The 14916-nt window shown below is 34.1% G+C and overlaps 1 protein-coding gene across 1 annotated transcript in view; it reads right to left on the reverse strand.

Annotated features, from left to right (window-relative positions):
• LOC106881622 (collagen alpha-1(V) chain) overlaps positions 1–14916 on the reverse strand; it is a gene marked incomplete at its 3' end in the record, with an annotated part of 52248 nt that overhangs the window by 18377 nt on the left and 18955 nt on the right. Inside the window, exons 18-30 of the mRNA XM_014932086.2 lie at positions 14599–14652; positions 13713–13766; positions 13376–13429; positions 12187–12240; positions 10709–10762; positions 8669–8722; positions 6999–7052; positions 5915–6022; positions 4917–4970; positions 3580–3687; positions 2098–2205; positions 1766–1819; positions 756–809 (exon numbers count right to left, since the gene is read on the reverse strand). Coding sequence (XP_014787572.2) covers positions 756–809; positions 1766–1819; positions 2098–2205; positions 3580–3687; positions 4917–4970; positions 5915–6022; positions 6999–7052; positions 8669–8722; positions 10709–10762; positions 12187–12240; positions 13376–13429; positions 13713–13766; positions 14599–14652 — 864 coding nt within the window. The remainder of the gene's footprint in view (positions 1–755; positions 810–1765; positions 1820–2097; positions 2206–3579; positions 3688–4916; positions 4971–5914; positions 6023–6998; positions 7053–8668; positions 8723–10708; positions 10763–12186; positions 12241–13375; positions 13430–13712; positions 13767–14598; positions 14653–14916) is intronic.

A 14916-nucleotide genomic window follows, 5' to 3' on the forward strand; every position in this document is an offset into this window, starting at 1 on the left:
TATATATATAGTTGAAATTTATATATGTATATGTGTATATGTATGTATGTATGTATGTATGTGTATGTATGTATGTATAACATGGTATACTATTCTGTGAAGATAAGATTAAAAAAAAAAAAAAGTACTCCATCCGGCAAGAGATAAATATTGTTTAATGCACATATTTTTATGAACTACTTCAGAGCCTGAAGATTGCATGAAATCTCTTGTCGTGAACAACAAATGAAGATTTAGTAAAATAAAATATTGATCATGTTCTATGGACATGAATGTCTCTTGAGGCCTGCTGGCGCCTTGCAAGCCTTTTGGCAAATGGAACAAGTTGAGGACTCAGTTTGCTTGTGTGCTTGTGGGTCATTTACTATATATGTTTATGTATATATATATAAATCTCCTCATCATTACTTTTGTAACATCCACTTCTCCATGGTTTGCATAATGGTGTCACTTATTTACAGCCACCTCATCATGTTAAGAGAAGGAGTAAACACATGCAGACACACATACACAGATAGACACACACATAAAAATATATAAATGATGCTTCTGTCAATCAAAATCACTCACAAAGCTCTGATTGAACTGGGGCTATAGCAGAAAACACCTGTCCATGATATTCATTTTTGGATTGGTATTTTAGAGAAATTTTAAGAGTAAAAACAAAACATTTACTAGTAAAATAAACTGTGGCAAAACTGATTTTATTTTATTTATAAAACCTTTATTAAGTACATTTAGTGTGTTTTACTTACAATAGTTCCTTGTAGTCCATCTTTTCCATCAGTACCAGGTCGACCTGCTTCACCCTAAACAGGAGAAAAAGGACAAATGATTAATTGTGGCATCTGATATATATATACATATATGCTTAGATCATCATCATCATCATCATCATCGTTTAACGTCCGCTTTCCATGCTAGCATGGGTTGGACGATTTGACTGAGGACTGGTGAAACCGGATGGCAACACCAGTCCTCAGTCCAGAATTTTTTAACGGTTTGTTCTGGAGAAAGGGGCAGTGCTCATGTCCCTTGCAGACCATCTGAGATTTGAGAAAGATGTGGATATGAATCTTATACACAAAGAAAAAAAGCAGAGCTGAGAAAATATTACAGACCTGTTTGTTAGTTATAACATCTATAATTTTGTCATTGATTTGAGTATAATTTACTGAATTAATCACAAAATTGTAATGAGTCTTTCTTCTTAGCCACTCTAGATTAATAAAATACGGAGATGATTTTTAAAATGAGAATATCTGAAATAAACCTGACTGCTCTCACAAACGAGAATACTAAAAATGAACCTGACCACTCTCAAAAAAATTAAGTAAAAAAAAAACAGGAAAAATAATCCAGAATTCTCGTTCGGTACTGGATTGATCTCATAATCAGTTCATGCCAGTCATGACTTCAAACATCCCTGGAAGTTTCATACGAATTCATCCAGCAGTTCTTGAGAGATCTTGTCCATGGAGAAACAAACAAATATGACTGAAAACAATATCTCTGCCTTTGCTAAGGGGGAGGTAACAACGCAAGAAATGCCAAAAAGGAGGTATTGTGTACTTTAAGCTTAGGAAGACAAAGCGACAAAGGTCTCAGGGGTGTTGAGCACCACCACTCTCACTGATTGCTTGATGTTATCATAATAAGAAGAAAACCACCCTTAAATCACACCTACCCTCATGCAGGTGGAAAGATATGCTGGACAGTGTCGAGGAAAAATTATTTTAAAAAATAAAAGAAAAAATTATCTTACCTTTGCACCAGCATTACCGAGGGGTCCAGGTGGTCCAGGATAGCCAACAACACCCTAAAATTAAATGACAGGAAGAAATATATAAATCAATATTAAAATAATATATAGGTGATGTAGTTATAGATAATGGGGATTATTATTGTTGAAATATAAATAAACAGGAAGAGAGACAAGCTAAGCATGGAATGCCTACATGATTGCATAATCAGTTAGAACATAAGGCAATGTAGCATATTCAATAAAGTTATATAAAAAATATCTAAAAAATGAAAGAAAATTTCCTAATGACTATGAGGTTGAACAGGGAAACAACGGCAAAATCTTAAACTTACAGGTTCTCCTTTCGGTCCATCAGGGCCTCGTGGTCCTCTGGTACCAACTTTTCCTTGCAGACCTGTCTTACCCATGTCTCCTTTTTGTCCAATATTACCCGGAAGACCCTGAAATATAAGTGTAAATAATAATAGAAAAAAAAAAGATGAGAGGCTGAGAAAGAATGGAAAATAGTTGAGAAGAACTTTGGGTAAAATATTTTGCACTGAGGACATTTGTTATTTCCAATTTGATATATAATTTGAGAATTATGCAAGGCCCCTTCCTTCAGTTCTTCAAAGAAGTGAAAGTGTCTTCTTCAAAACATTTTTTCCCCTGTAAAATGAATTTAAACTTATGAGATATGTTAACTCTTTCCTGAATGACCAGAATCTATTGTGTTGCTGCTTAAATATGGCTTTTGTACAAATAAATTAATGTAATATAAGTTGCTGTCCTTTCTGGAATAGGAAGCTAATCCACTACAAATAACTTCACCCAGCAGCTAAAAGACCTTGCACTTTCCATAAGTAATAATTAAATTAACAATAAATATCTTCCTTTCTCTGGAATACAATGCTAACTTCATTGCAAGTAAATTATTTTCATACAGTTAAGTGCTAAACTTTGGTTCCTGTAGAATGAAGCAGATAAGTGACAATTTACTCTTCCACTACTAGGATACATATATATGGGTTAGAGGAGAAGGTTAATGGCACAGTGGTTAGAATATCAGGCGCAAAACTATGAGGTGGTGTGTTGATTCCTGGATTGGCCAATGTATCGTGTTCTTGAGCAAAACACTTTATTTCACATTGCTCCAGTTCACTCAGCTGTAGAAGTGAGTTGCGACATCACTGGTGCCAAGCTGTATCGGCCTTTGCTTTATCCCTTAGATAACATCATTGGTGTGGAGAGGGGAGGCTGATATGCATGGGCAGCTGCTGGTCTTCCATAAACGACCATGCCCGGACAGGACTTGTGCTTTGGAGGGGTACTTTTTAGGTGCAATCCCATGGTCATTCAGGACCGAGGAGATGGGCATACATTAGTATGCAACCACTAACAATATAGATATATTAATAAGTGACCTCTAGCAAATGGATTATATTTACAAGTAGGCCTTTGAAAGAATATGTTAATAGTTCATGTCAGGCATGATGTTACCATGTGACACTTGCCAGAATATATTAACACATGAAATATGTCTGACTTTTGACATTTAAAATATATTTACAGATAATCTTTGGCATAATATTAACAAATGACCTCTAAGAAGATACCAACATGCAACTATTGACAGAATATGTCAACGTATGAGCTAGAATGTTAATATGTGACTGATGCCAGAATCTGTTGACATTTAACCTTTGACACATTATGTTAACACTTCACTTTTGATGGAATATATCAACATTTGACCTGACATGTGTTAATATATAATTTATGACTTTAAGAATATTATCATCTTCAATGCTCTTCCTCAACAACCAAATACTTACAACTTCTCCTTCTTTTCCGGGTATACCAGGAGGTCCTGATGAACCAGGGGCTCCTTTCTCTCCCAATGGTCCTTGAGGGCCAGTATTTCCAGGTACACCAGGTGGTCCCTGAAATGAATAAAATTAGAATATATTGTAAGTTATTACAAAAAATTTATATAGAAGATGCCTGCATGAACACACACACTTTCCTACCATTTGAACTCTTAAACATGGCGACTAATGAATGTACAACAACAGCAAAAGTTTTTGACTCCTCATCTACGATCCACATATAAAAAAAAAGAGAAGAAAAAGAACACTGTCTTGAAAGATAACATAAAATGCAGGCTCACAAATTCCCTTTCTGCCACCAAGTATATGTGTACAAGAATGACACTTCCAGAACTTGCAATTTCTCAAATGGAGTACCCTAAGGAATTTTCCCTTCATCTACTCTTTTCATCTTATACTTACATGATTTTCCAATTCCTCCACAGACAGACAGTCTTGCATGCAGAAAACATCATACACACAGTCTTCTTGTATTCTTCAGACACTGCTGCATAACTGCTAATTAACATGGCATCAAAATACATGGCTTGCATATCTCTAATTTAAGGCTTCCAGACAATACTGCTCTACTTGGCAAGACTGAAGCTGGACTACAAGAAATGACAATCGAAACACTATCAAACACACATGGTCTTTATCTCAACCACAAGAAAACAAAAGCCATAGTAGTAAGGAAAGAGAAGGTAAATGCTAGCATTAAACTGGTAGGGACCATGGTGGTAGTGTTATCAGGTATCTCCTCCTTTGGATCATATCAGAGACTCTGGATATTATTCAACTGAGACTGGATATTATTCAACCGTTTCATTCTTGGTCTACCTTTAAGTCTCCTGCTGGTTGTCTTGACATGAAGATTTCATCTTGCAATGATTCTTTCCTGTAACATTCTTATCATGTACCTGTAGTGCTGGAGCTGTGACCTCTCAATGCAAAGATGTAGTGGATCAACCTGGAGAGACTCTTTGATCTCCAAACTATGCACCAAAATACCCTTTGAAGGAACCCCATCTCAGCCACTTGCATTTATGATTGCACTCTTTCAGCCTTTATCCAACATTCATGACAATAGGTGAGTTGCATCTGGCTAAACATACATTTACACACACACACACACACACATACACACACTCGCACACACACACACACACACACACACACACACACACACACTCGCACACACACACACACACACACACACACACATCCATACATAAGCATACATATATGCACTCATAAAAAACTCAAATATGAGAAATAGAAATAAAAATAAAAATATGTCTTACCATGGGGCCACTTGTTCCTGGTGGTCCAGTGGGTCCGGCAGGTCCAGGTGGGCCCTGTAAAGTAAAAGAAACATTATATTAAAGTTTGTGGTGTATCAGTGTGACCAAAACCTATTTTTGCTTTGTTCAACTTTTCAACATCTTCTCTTTTCTAGTTACTACCTTCTCTTTCTCATCACCTTCTCCTTCCCCCCTTCTGTCTCAACTTGGACCCAAGCCTATCATAAAGACTGACTCACTAATTTTCTTTGGTAAGGAAGAGCAAATATTCTTTCTCTGTTTGGTAGGGGTATGATGAAGGAAATTTTGTGCTGGACACAGCTGAAAGAAGGTTGAAGACAGAAAAAACCCCCTTAAGGAGGACTTATGAGGGTGGAGATGTTTTATGAAAGGTGAGTGAGATTGGTGAAATTGGAGCCCATAAGAGCCCACATTGATTATATGGCAGCAGATTTTTGGAAAAGAACTAGATGAAGCCATTTGGTTTTGGTCTATCAGGGTAAGTTGTGTTTTATGTAGTTAACCTCTGATTTCAAATCTAACTGGAAATATCTTTTGACTTAATTTCATTAAAGTTTACAGAATAAAGTATTACTCATATACAGGGTATTTTTTTAAAATGAATATGCCCCTTCTTCTTCTTCACAACATCTGTGGCTTCATTCTAATGTAAGAAATCCTTATTAGCCCTGTCAGGTTGATGAAGGTTAGTTTTTTAGATTCATTTGCACCAAATCACTGTAAATCTTCTGTGCTTAGTTTAACATTAAGGGCAAAAAAAACTAAAACTTATTTTTTCCATTTTTCATAATATGGAAGTGAAAGGGAAAAGATTTCACCAACTAAAATATGTCACAAATGATGTCTTCATTGATCAATCAACCAACCAACCAGTCAGTCAGCCAAAATGACCAACTGACTGACCGACCCACCAACCAACCAACCAACCAACCAGCCATTGCAGAAAAGGACTTTATATAAATATAAAAAATGTTTACCTTGGGTCCTTGATCTCCAGCTTCACCTTTTTCTCCTGGAAGTCCTGGATTACCCTGAAGTCCTGGAGTTCCAGTTTGACCTCTTAATCCACGTGGACCATCACTACCCTGAATAAGGGGGGAGGAAAAAAGAAAGATTACATTGAGTGAAGGGACAAACCCATAAGGGAAAATATTGACATTACAACACTTCCAAATGATGATGACGATGATGATGATGATGATGATGATGATGATGAAGATGATGATGATGATGATGATGATGATGATAGTAATAATAATAAAAATAATAGTAACAATAGTAATGATGATGATGATGATGACAATGACAACGATGACAACGATGAGGACAATGATGATGATGATGATGATGATGATGATAGTACGCATACATATTATATTATATTTAAAACTTTAAATCAGGTTGTCCCATAAATAATGTCCGAAATATCATACGTGTAATTTCTATTAAATTTTACAGTATTCTAAAATGTCAAATGATAATGATTGATATTCATATGAATTTGGAAGCCATTAATCTAATATAATTCCTTTCTACAGAATAATTCGACTGAATTAATTACTAATATTAATCCCTCAAAGATGGAAATATTGAAGGAACATTTAGGGCACATAATGCTTTATGATTTCAAAAAAGGAAACAGTACAGAAGTGACCTGACATATCCATTCTGTTTACTAGAAAGAGTGCTTGAATGAAAGCAGTTGCAGAAGATGGTTTGCAAAGTTAAAAATTGTGATTTCTACTTAAAAGAGAGGCCATGAATAGGCCGACCTATAGATTTTGTCAGAGCTTGAGAAGGATAAAGCTGTGTTAGTTGAAGAATTGGTAAGTAAGCTCAATTAAAGCCATTCAACTGTTCACCACCATCTTCAATAGCTTGGAAAGGTGCCCAAACTTGGAAAATTATTGGTTCCCCATAATTTGATAGAAGCTAACTGAAAATCATAAGAGGACATTAAATTTAATAAAATGTAAAATTAGATTACTTTTTTTTTTCGCTTACCCCAAATTTGGACATTACTTATAGGATGACCTGATGTATTTGTGAGATTTTACTTACTTTACGTCCTGTTGGTCCTTGAACACCTGGGGCACCAAATTCACCTGTTGGTCCCTAGAATATAAGAAATATTGTGACTTGAACAGAACTAAAGAGTAATGTACTGATAAAGACTGCAAGTTGAGTTGATTAAAGAAAACTACAAAAACATTAGAGCACATACGATAATTATATGGCCCTATGACGGAATATACAATAGTGTACATGATTATTTGGTATATGATGTATATAAATTAGAACATAGAACAGAATGTATATGATAGACTATATAATAGAGAATATGGTTGTGTATATTATGATGTAAATGATAGACTGTATGAGAAAGTATGTGACAGAGAATATGATAGTGTATTTTAATTAGAATATGTGAGAGGGCAGAATGAAGAGAATCTTAGATTATGATAGAATGGTTGGTTATATGATAGATGATAATATAGTGCATATGACAGAACTTTTGATAGGACTATATGTTAGTTTATATGATACAAAATATGACAGTATATATGAATTGACATATATGCTAGAATATCAGATAGTGTATGATAAAAGGTATGAGAGAGCATATGATATGTATATGAATATGTATATGAATATGAATTAGAGAATGTAATAGAGAGCATGATAAACTATGCAATAAATTATATGGTAGTATATATGAATTAGAATATAGAATAAAGTATATAATTTGTCATAAATGATAGAGAATACAATATATACCGTAAATCCTCAAGTATAATCCGCATTTTTTCCCCAAAATTTAAAGGTCAAAATCCCTAGTGCGTACTATATACGAGGTTAAAAATGAAAAATATTTTCTAAACAATGTCCGAGTCTCTATTTACTGTCCAGCAATGTTTATTCAGACGCATTTTGTGATGTCAGGCTTGTAACTGATAGTGATAGATATATGTAAAGGTAATTTACTTAATATTTATTTTTCACTGACGTTATTACTGTTATTTCTTTACTTTCTGCCAACAAAGTGCACAAAAAAGCTACACGTTTGCATTATATTATATATGCAATAATAATAAAGGATGTTACCGTATATATGTTTACAAACCAAGGACGTTTATAGACCTCCTTAACTCAAGTTAGAGAAGAGGTGCGTATTATACACAAGGTTTAGGTTTTTCAGAGGTACAGCCCCTTAAAAATCCCCTGCGTATTATACTCAAAGGTCGACTATACTCGAGGATTTACAGTATATATATATACATATAGAAAAGCAATATAGACAGAGCATATGAATAACAGCATGATAGAACACAGTGAAATACTTGTAGTAGTTCAGCAGAACCATATTGTATTATGATCTCAAATGGTAACAGCAGCAGGCTTTAGTTACCCATGGCACCTAAGATGCAGATAAAAATATGGGTAAATTGACCAAATATACACATCGATGGACTGTGTCACTGAGAGTTGAACATTTTTGCTGGTGATAAACACACAAACATTCAACCCTTTAGAAATGACCTAAGGAGAGTGTGAAACATACTAAATAATGAGGTTTCCATAGTTAAATGAAGTTGAACCCCAAACTAGTTGGCAAGCTGGTGCTTTCCATCTCCCAATAGTGCTCAAGTTTTGCCATGTGTAGGGTTTATGCTTGCAGTAAGGACTACATTGGTTACTCATATCATAGTGTTACAGGAAAGTGAACTTACTGGTGGTCCTGGTGCTCCTTGCAAACCTGTTGGTCCTTGAGGTCCAATTGGTCCCTGAATTTGAAAAGAAACAAAGATATTATGTGCTGTAATCATATACACAAATACTGAATTAAGTAGTGATTTATAACTTTGATACAAGGTCACAATCGTTATTGTTTGTTTATTTATTTTTTGTTTAGGCTGAAGTTGATTTGATTAATTTGACTGGCAGTTATTTTATCACTCTCAGAATGAGAAAAGCCAAATTGACATTAGTAAGATTTGAACTCATAAGGCAGAGAGAAGTAATTAGATACCAAAAAGGAAATTATTCAGCACTTTACCATTTCTGCAATTCCAGGCTAGTGTGCTAAACTAATGAAAACATGGTTCAAATCTTCCTACCATAGTTATTGCATTATGAAATAATTATTCCAAGAAATATTCTTAAAATTAGGCATAGAGCTCTTGTTAAATTGTTAAGGTTTTTTGTGAAATAGGAATGAAGTTGATAAAATTGATGTTTATCAGTTTTTAAAGTTGTGTGATTTGTTTTACTTGGTTTTTTTCTTTTTTTTTTTTCGTAAGAAATAATTCCTGATATGATAAAAGATGGATTTAGATTTTAAGTTCCAGATTTTATAATAACGAGCTTATTGTGCTGAGTTGTGTTCTTAATTTAACCATTCTTAAACTGAAAATTGATTCCTGACTGATATGGAAAATATTTGCCTTTCTCACAGAACAGAAATTTAAGAATGGGTCGTCAGAAATGGCAACTGTTTTGTAGAGGGAATATATGCTGTTTTCTTTGAAATATTACAGATGATTGACCCATTGTATTTGGGAGTTGCTTTCATCCTCCTCTTAGGATCAACTGATCTGAGTTTGGATGATCTTCAAAGATCTGGTTGTGTCCAAATATGTTACCCAAAGCAACAAATCAAAATAAAGATGAATTGTGTCACCATTTTATATTCCTACGATGTCATCTTTTATATTCTTCTTACCTTCCAAACTACAACGAAACATTTTGGCTGCTTGCTAAAAGAATCTCTGTCAACTTTATGGAATTCTTCTTTACACCACTTCTCAGCTAAGATAGTTCAGTAAACAGTACTCTCGTGTGAAAAACCTCCACATGAGCCGACCATTTTTCATTCAAGTCCATACTGTACACGTTAGGTAAATTTTCTTCAAAGCTATCCATTTCCACTTCACAAAGATCACCCACTCACATCTACACACACCCATGTATTGGCTAAACACTTCAAACACATGCATTGGCTAAACGCTATTGCTAAACACTTCAATCATTCTGCTCATTCTCCCCCTCTCTCTATATGTCTCCCTTTTTCTCTCTTCCATTTTCTCACTAACTCACACAGCAGTGATATATCATATGGGAACATGTTACAGTGTATCCTTTTCCCAAGAAGAGCAACCTCTCTGACTTTGACGGTTACTTATCTACAGAACTCACTTCAGTATTGCACAGATCCTGGACATACCATTATCAATTAACTTCCCCAACCTTGAATCTCTCTTCATTCTTAATGACATTGAATATGGCCTTTTTTAAAGCCAGATCTACTTGAAACTTACTTGTATGCCACTCATAATCAGGATCTTGTCCTCAAATAATTTGGAGGCAGTTTTGTTGCCATCAACATTCGCAAAACTTTTAATCATGTCAGGAATACATATCTGTTATCAGAAATATCTGTCTAATAATAAACAAACCTTTGTGCCACACATCCTCTCATACAGAACTGATTGGGGGCTATGCATTAAAACTCTCTTACTTTGGAGAAATTGATAGGTCTTAAATGCTTAAGTATTAACTGATAGGTCTCAAATGCTAGAATGATATGTATAAACTGAGAGGTCTTGAATGATAGAATATGAGTAAACTGGTGGGTCTTAAATAGCAAAATATATGTGTATATAGATAAATTTTAAATGGTGGGATATATATAAATTGATAGACCTTAAATGATAATATAGGAGTATAAACTATTAGGTCTTAAATAGAGAAATATAAGTTGTGTTACTTACCATGCTACCTTCATCTCCTTTGGGACCACGTTCTCCTGAAGGTCCAAGGTCTCCCTGTAAAAATTTTAAAATAAAATTTTGTTTTTATTCATGCATCAATATGTTTTTTTCTCATTTCTTGTTTGTTGATATCACACACCTTTCAATAGATTATAAAACATTCTATTAAATGGAGTACAGAATATACTGAAATGTGATCAAGTGGCTATGAGGCTATTGTGCTAGACTATTGACAACATAGTTCAAGTCTTCCTACCACAGTTATTGTATTATGACTTTAGGTGAAAACACAAAATTTCATTTACTTTGCTCCGTCCTTACTAATATCAAGATTTATCTTAGCTGATAAATCTTAGCTAATAATTTATCTTAGCTAATAAGTGTGATTGAACTCAGGAAATGAGTTGATTAGAGATGGGGAATGGGTGAGAGAGTGAATATAGCAAAGAACAAATACTAAGGGTTGATAAGTAGGAAAAGTAGAGAAGAGTAGGTGACAACTGTAGAAATTCAATAGAGTTGAGGAGCGACCAATGATACACATGAGTTTGTAGTAAGGGTACTACAAGAAGAGATGACTGACAGTACACAAAAGAGGAGGGGAAGAGTAGCAGGATAGGACAAGGGGATGCTGAGAGATGTGACAAAGAGAGAAGCAGAGAGAGAGAGACAGACAGACAGATAGAGAGAGATGACTTGTGGTTGGGTAGGTTGTAAGAGTGCTGGGCAGGTGTAGTAAATGAGAAGGACAGACATGTAATAGTCATAGAGGAAAGATAATGCAGTGGCTCTGGAGGGTGATCTATGTAAAATGGGAGTGGAGAGGACAATATTAGAAATGAAAGATGGATATCAAGTGAAATGTTTCCAAGTAGCGAGTAAGATAAATAGTATCAGGGAAAAACTGGTGATGTATACAGTTCTGTTCACATGTGATTACAGCAGTAGAATACCGCAGTTAGAGAGATGACTGGTGGGGGACCATGCAATGATGTTCTAAAGTTTTGTTAGTGTTAGAACAGGTTCTGACACTGGCAAAGTTTTCCTTGGTTTAGTTAATGTCATTTTGTGTTAATGTCAGTTTGGTCAGTTAGTACATAGAAGAACATCTGTCCATAAAAGAAAAAAAAAAACATTCCAAATCTTGTCTCCATTCTGGGCACCAATGGCACCTACAGATATACAAAAACTAGACAGTCGAGGAAATTCAACTGGTCTGAGTTGTTGCATTGCACTCCACTCAATTAATTATTGCATGGCATAATAGTACTAGATAACCTGTACTCAAACAGATGGAGGTATGGAATATGCAGAGTACTTGATTATTTGTTGGTCTTATCCGGATGTTCAACCACTTACTTGTCATGGATCTGTTTCATCAGGCTTGTCCTGATAATTCAACAAATAACTTAACCTTGTCAACCCATAATATGTTGTGATAATGAGATATTCATTGTTAAGCAAAATTTATCACTCACCTTGTCTCCTTCTTCTCCAGGGGATCCAACAGGTCCGGCTGGTCCAGGATAACCCTAGAAATAAGAAATGAACATTTTTAAGCTTGTTTTGTTGCAAACATTATTATTATTATCCTCATTACTACTACTACTACTACTACTACTACTACTACTACTACTACTCCAATATTACACTACTAACAGTGTCTTCTGCATCTATTAATCTTTTGCCTTTTTCATTTCTTGTTAGGAAGAGTCCATCAGTATTATTTTTAGGGTGGTGTGTATTGTGCATTGCAAGCAGTTTCCTCGTTCTAAATTTTGTAGCTTGAACACTTTTTAATTCAGAAAGGGAGCAGAGTATCTTAATACTGGCATTGCCCATGCATTTATTGTTTTAATGATATTCCCTTCATTTAATTTTGTTACAAGCAATTCCTAATTCTTCTCTTGTAATCTTTCCAAATTTTTCCGTTCATTTCTTCTTCCATTATCCTATTGTCATGCAACACCCCTAGATATTTGTATCCTTCATTATTCCACAATGATCTAAAAATATTGTTTTGTGATCATCATCATCATCATCATCATCATCATTATTATTATAATTTCACATTGATTGTGCTAACAATCTCGTGTCTTGAGGTATAATGACAACAAATCCCCTTTATTTAAAAGAAAAATTTGAGAAAATATTTTTGCAGAGTTGCAAATTACAGTTTTGCACATCTCCATGATCTGCATCTCAATTCCAATATTTCTGTTCCTTGAAAATTTACCATTCTTATGCCAGCAGGAACAACTTACACATCCTAGTGTTTTGTCAGTTCTTTAACTAAATCTAGAAACTTTTAAATCAAGGTAAGACTCATTCAGTCACCTGTAATTTCATTCTTTGTAAATCTGTGAATTTGTGCCAATGTTTTCAAGTTGGCACAAAGGAAAAGCATGTTGGCAAAAACTTTAAAGTACCTGAAGGATTAGTTTTGGACTTTTCTCAATCTGGGATCATGATTTCTGGTATCATCAGAATAAATACCAGTTATATACCGGATTTTATTCAAATTAATGAATCACGTCTATTTAAATTGTTAGCTGTGCTATATGCTCTACAGATCTTCAACTTTGGCCAAGATATATTATTGTCAGACTGCAACTTTAACAAGAACAACAACTACTTCCATATAAAATGAAAGAATACTTTACTTACTCTTGGACCCTGGGATCCAACAGGTCCAGCATCACCAGGATTACCTTCAGGTCCCTAAAAAATAAAAAGAAAGAAGTGCATAAATAAATTTGAAAAGGTTTTCTTCTAAAAGAAGTTGAAAATTGATAAAAATATATCCTAAATTTTAAAATATCTAATTTAAAATTGAAGCAATATGATGTAAATTTTTGTAGAATTAAAATTTTTTTTTCCTTCAAATAGTCTTTTATAAATTTTGCATAGAAAAGTCTTTAGAATAATCTCATCAGATTTTTCAGAATAGTGCTTTAATAGATACACATTTTGTAACAGAGAACACAAAACAATAATTACTTACTGGATCTCCCTTCAATCCTCGGGGTCCTTGAGAACCGATTAAACCTCTTCGTCCCTAGAAGAAAAGAAAGAGTGAAAAACATTGCTGAAAATTATTTTCATAGAGTAATTTTAATTATATTTTTGACTATCTGGGTTTGTAATTCCCTAATTACAAAAAAAATCAAGTCAATCAAATCTATCTATCTGTGAAATAAGGCTATGCATAATAAGGTTGTGTTACCTCACTAATCAAGATTTTGATTAATTGTTTATAATTAGATTTTAAACACTTCTAGGAGTTTTTATTTATTAATTACATGGATAATCTTAGTTAATCAAAATTGCCCATATGCATTATTTATATTCTTCATTTGTTATATATTTTGTTTTTCCCTTTATATGACTATTTTAATTTTTATTTATGTTTATCATTTGTAATCTTTATTCTTATATGTTTGACATATTAGCTCACAGACAACAATCGGAATACACAGGATCAGTGGACTGTGCAATCTTAGAGTCAGAGTCAGTGACCTGGGAATCCACATGAGTAATGATGTAACATTCCATGTGTATATTACCAAGAAGGCAAGGTCCTGCAGGTGAGTGGCTGGCTGAATTCTGAGAGCATTCAGAACCAGGAAAAAGGATAGCGTTTTATTTTTTTTCTTTGTTAGAAATCAACTTCCTGCATGTAGGAAAAAAATTCTAATAAATAAAGAGTAAAACACATGGATACATAAATACATGAATATACATATACACACATACATACATACACATACATACATACATACATACACACACACATACATACATACATACATACATACATACATACATACATTCATACATGCACACACATATGCAGATATGCATAATGTTTTAGTGTAAAGATGACTTACTGGAACACCTCGGTCACCAGGTTTGCCAATTTCTCCTCGTTCTCCTTTGTCACCCTGAAATACACAGAAACTTCATTAGCGAACTGCTTATGTTAGTGGTCAGTGCAAATATGTTTCATATATATAAATAAAACCATTCTAGTCTCGGCTACACGATGTATTCGGGCAATGTAAAAGTATTTCAAAATAAATAGAGATATCTAATATGAATTAAATGAACTCAGACCATAAAGATAGATGAAATGGCCAGCTCACCACTTTAAATAATAATAATGATAATAATAATAATGATAATAATAATAATAATGATAATAATAA

This window comes from Octopus bimaculoides, chromosome 10 (assembly GCF_001194135.2).
Source record: "Octopus bimaculoides isolate UCB-OBI-ISO-001 chromosome 10, ASM119413v2, whole genome shotgun sequence".
Classification (NCBI taxonomy): domain Eukaryota; kingdom Metazoa; phylum Mollusca; class Cephalopoda; order Octopoda; family Octopodidae; genus Octopus; species Octopus bimaculoides.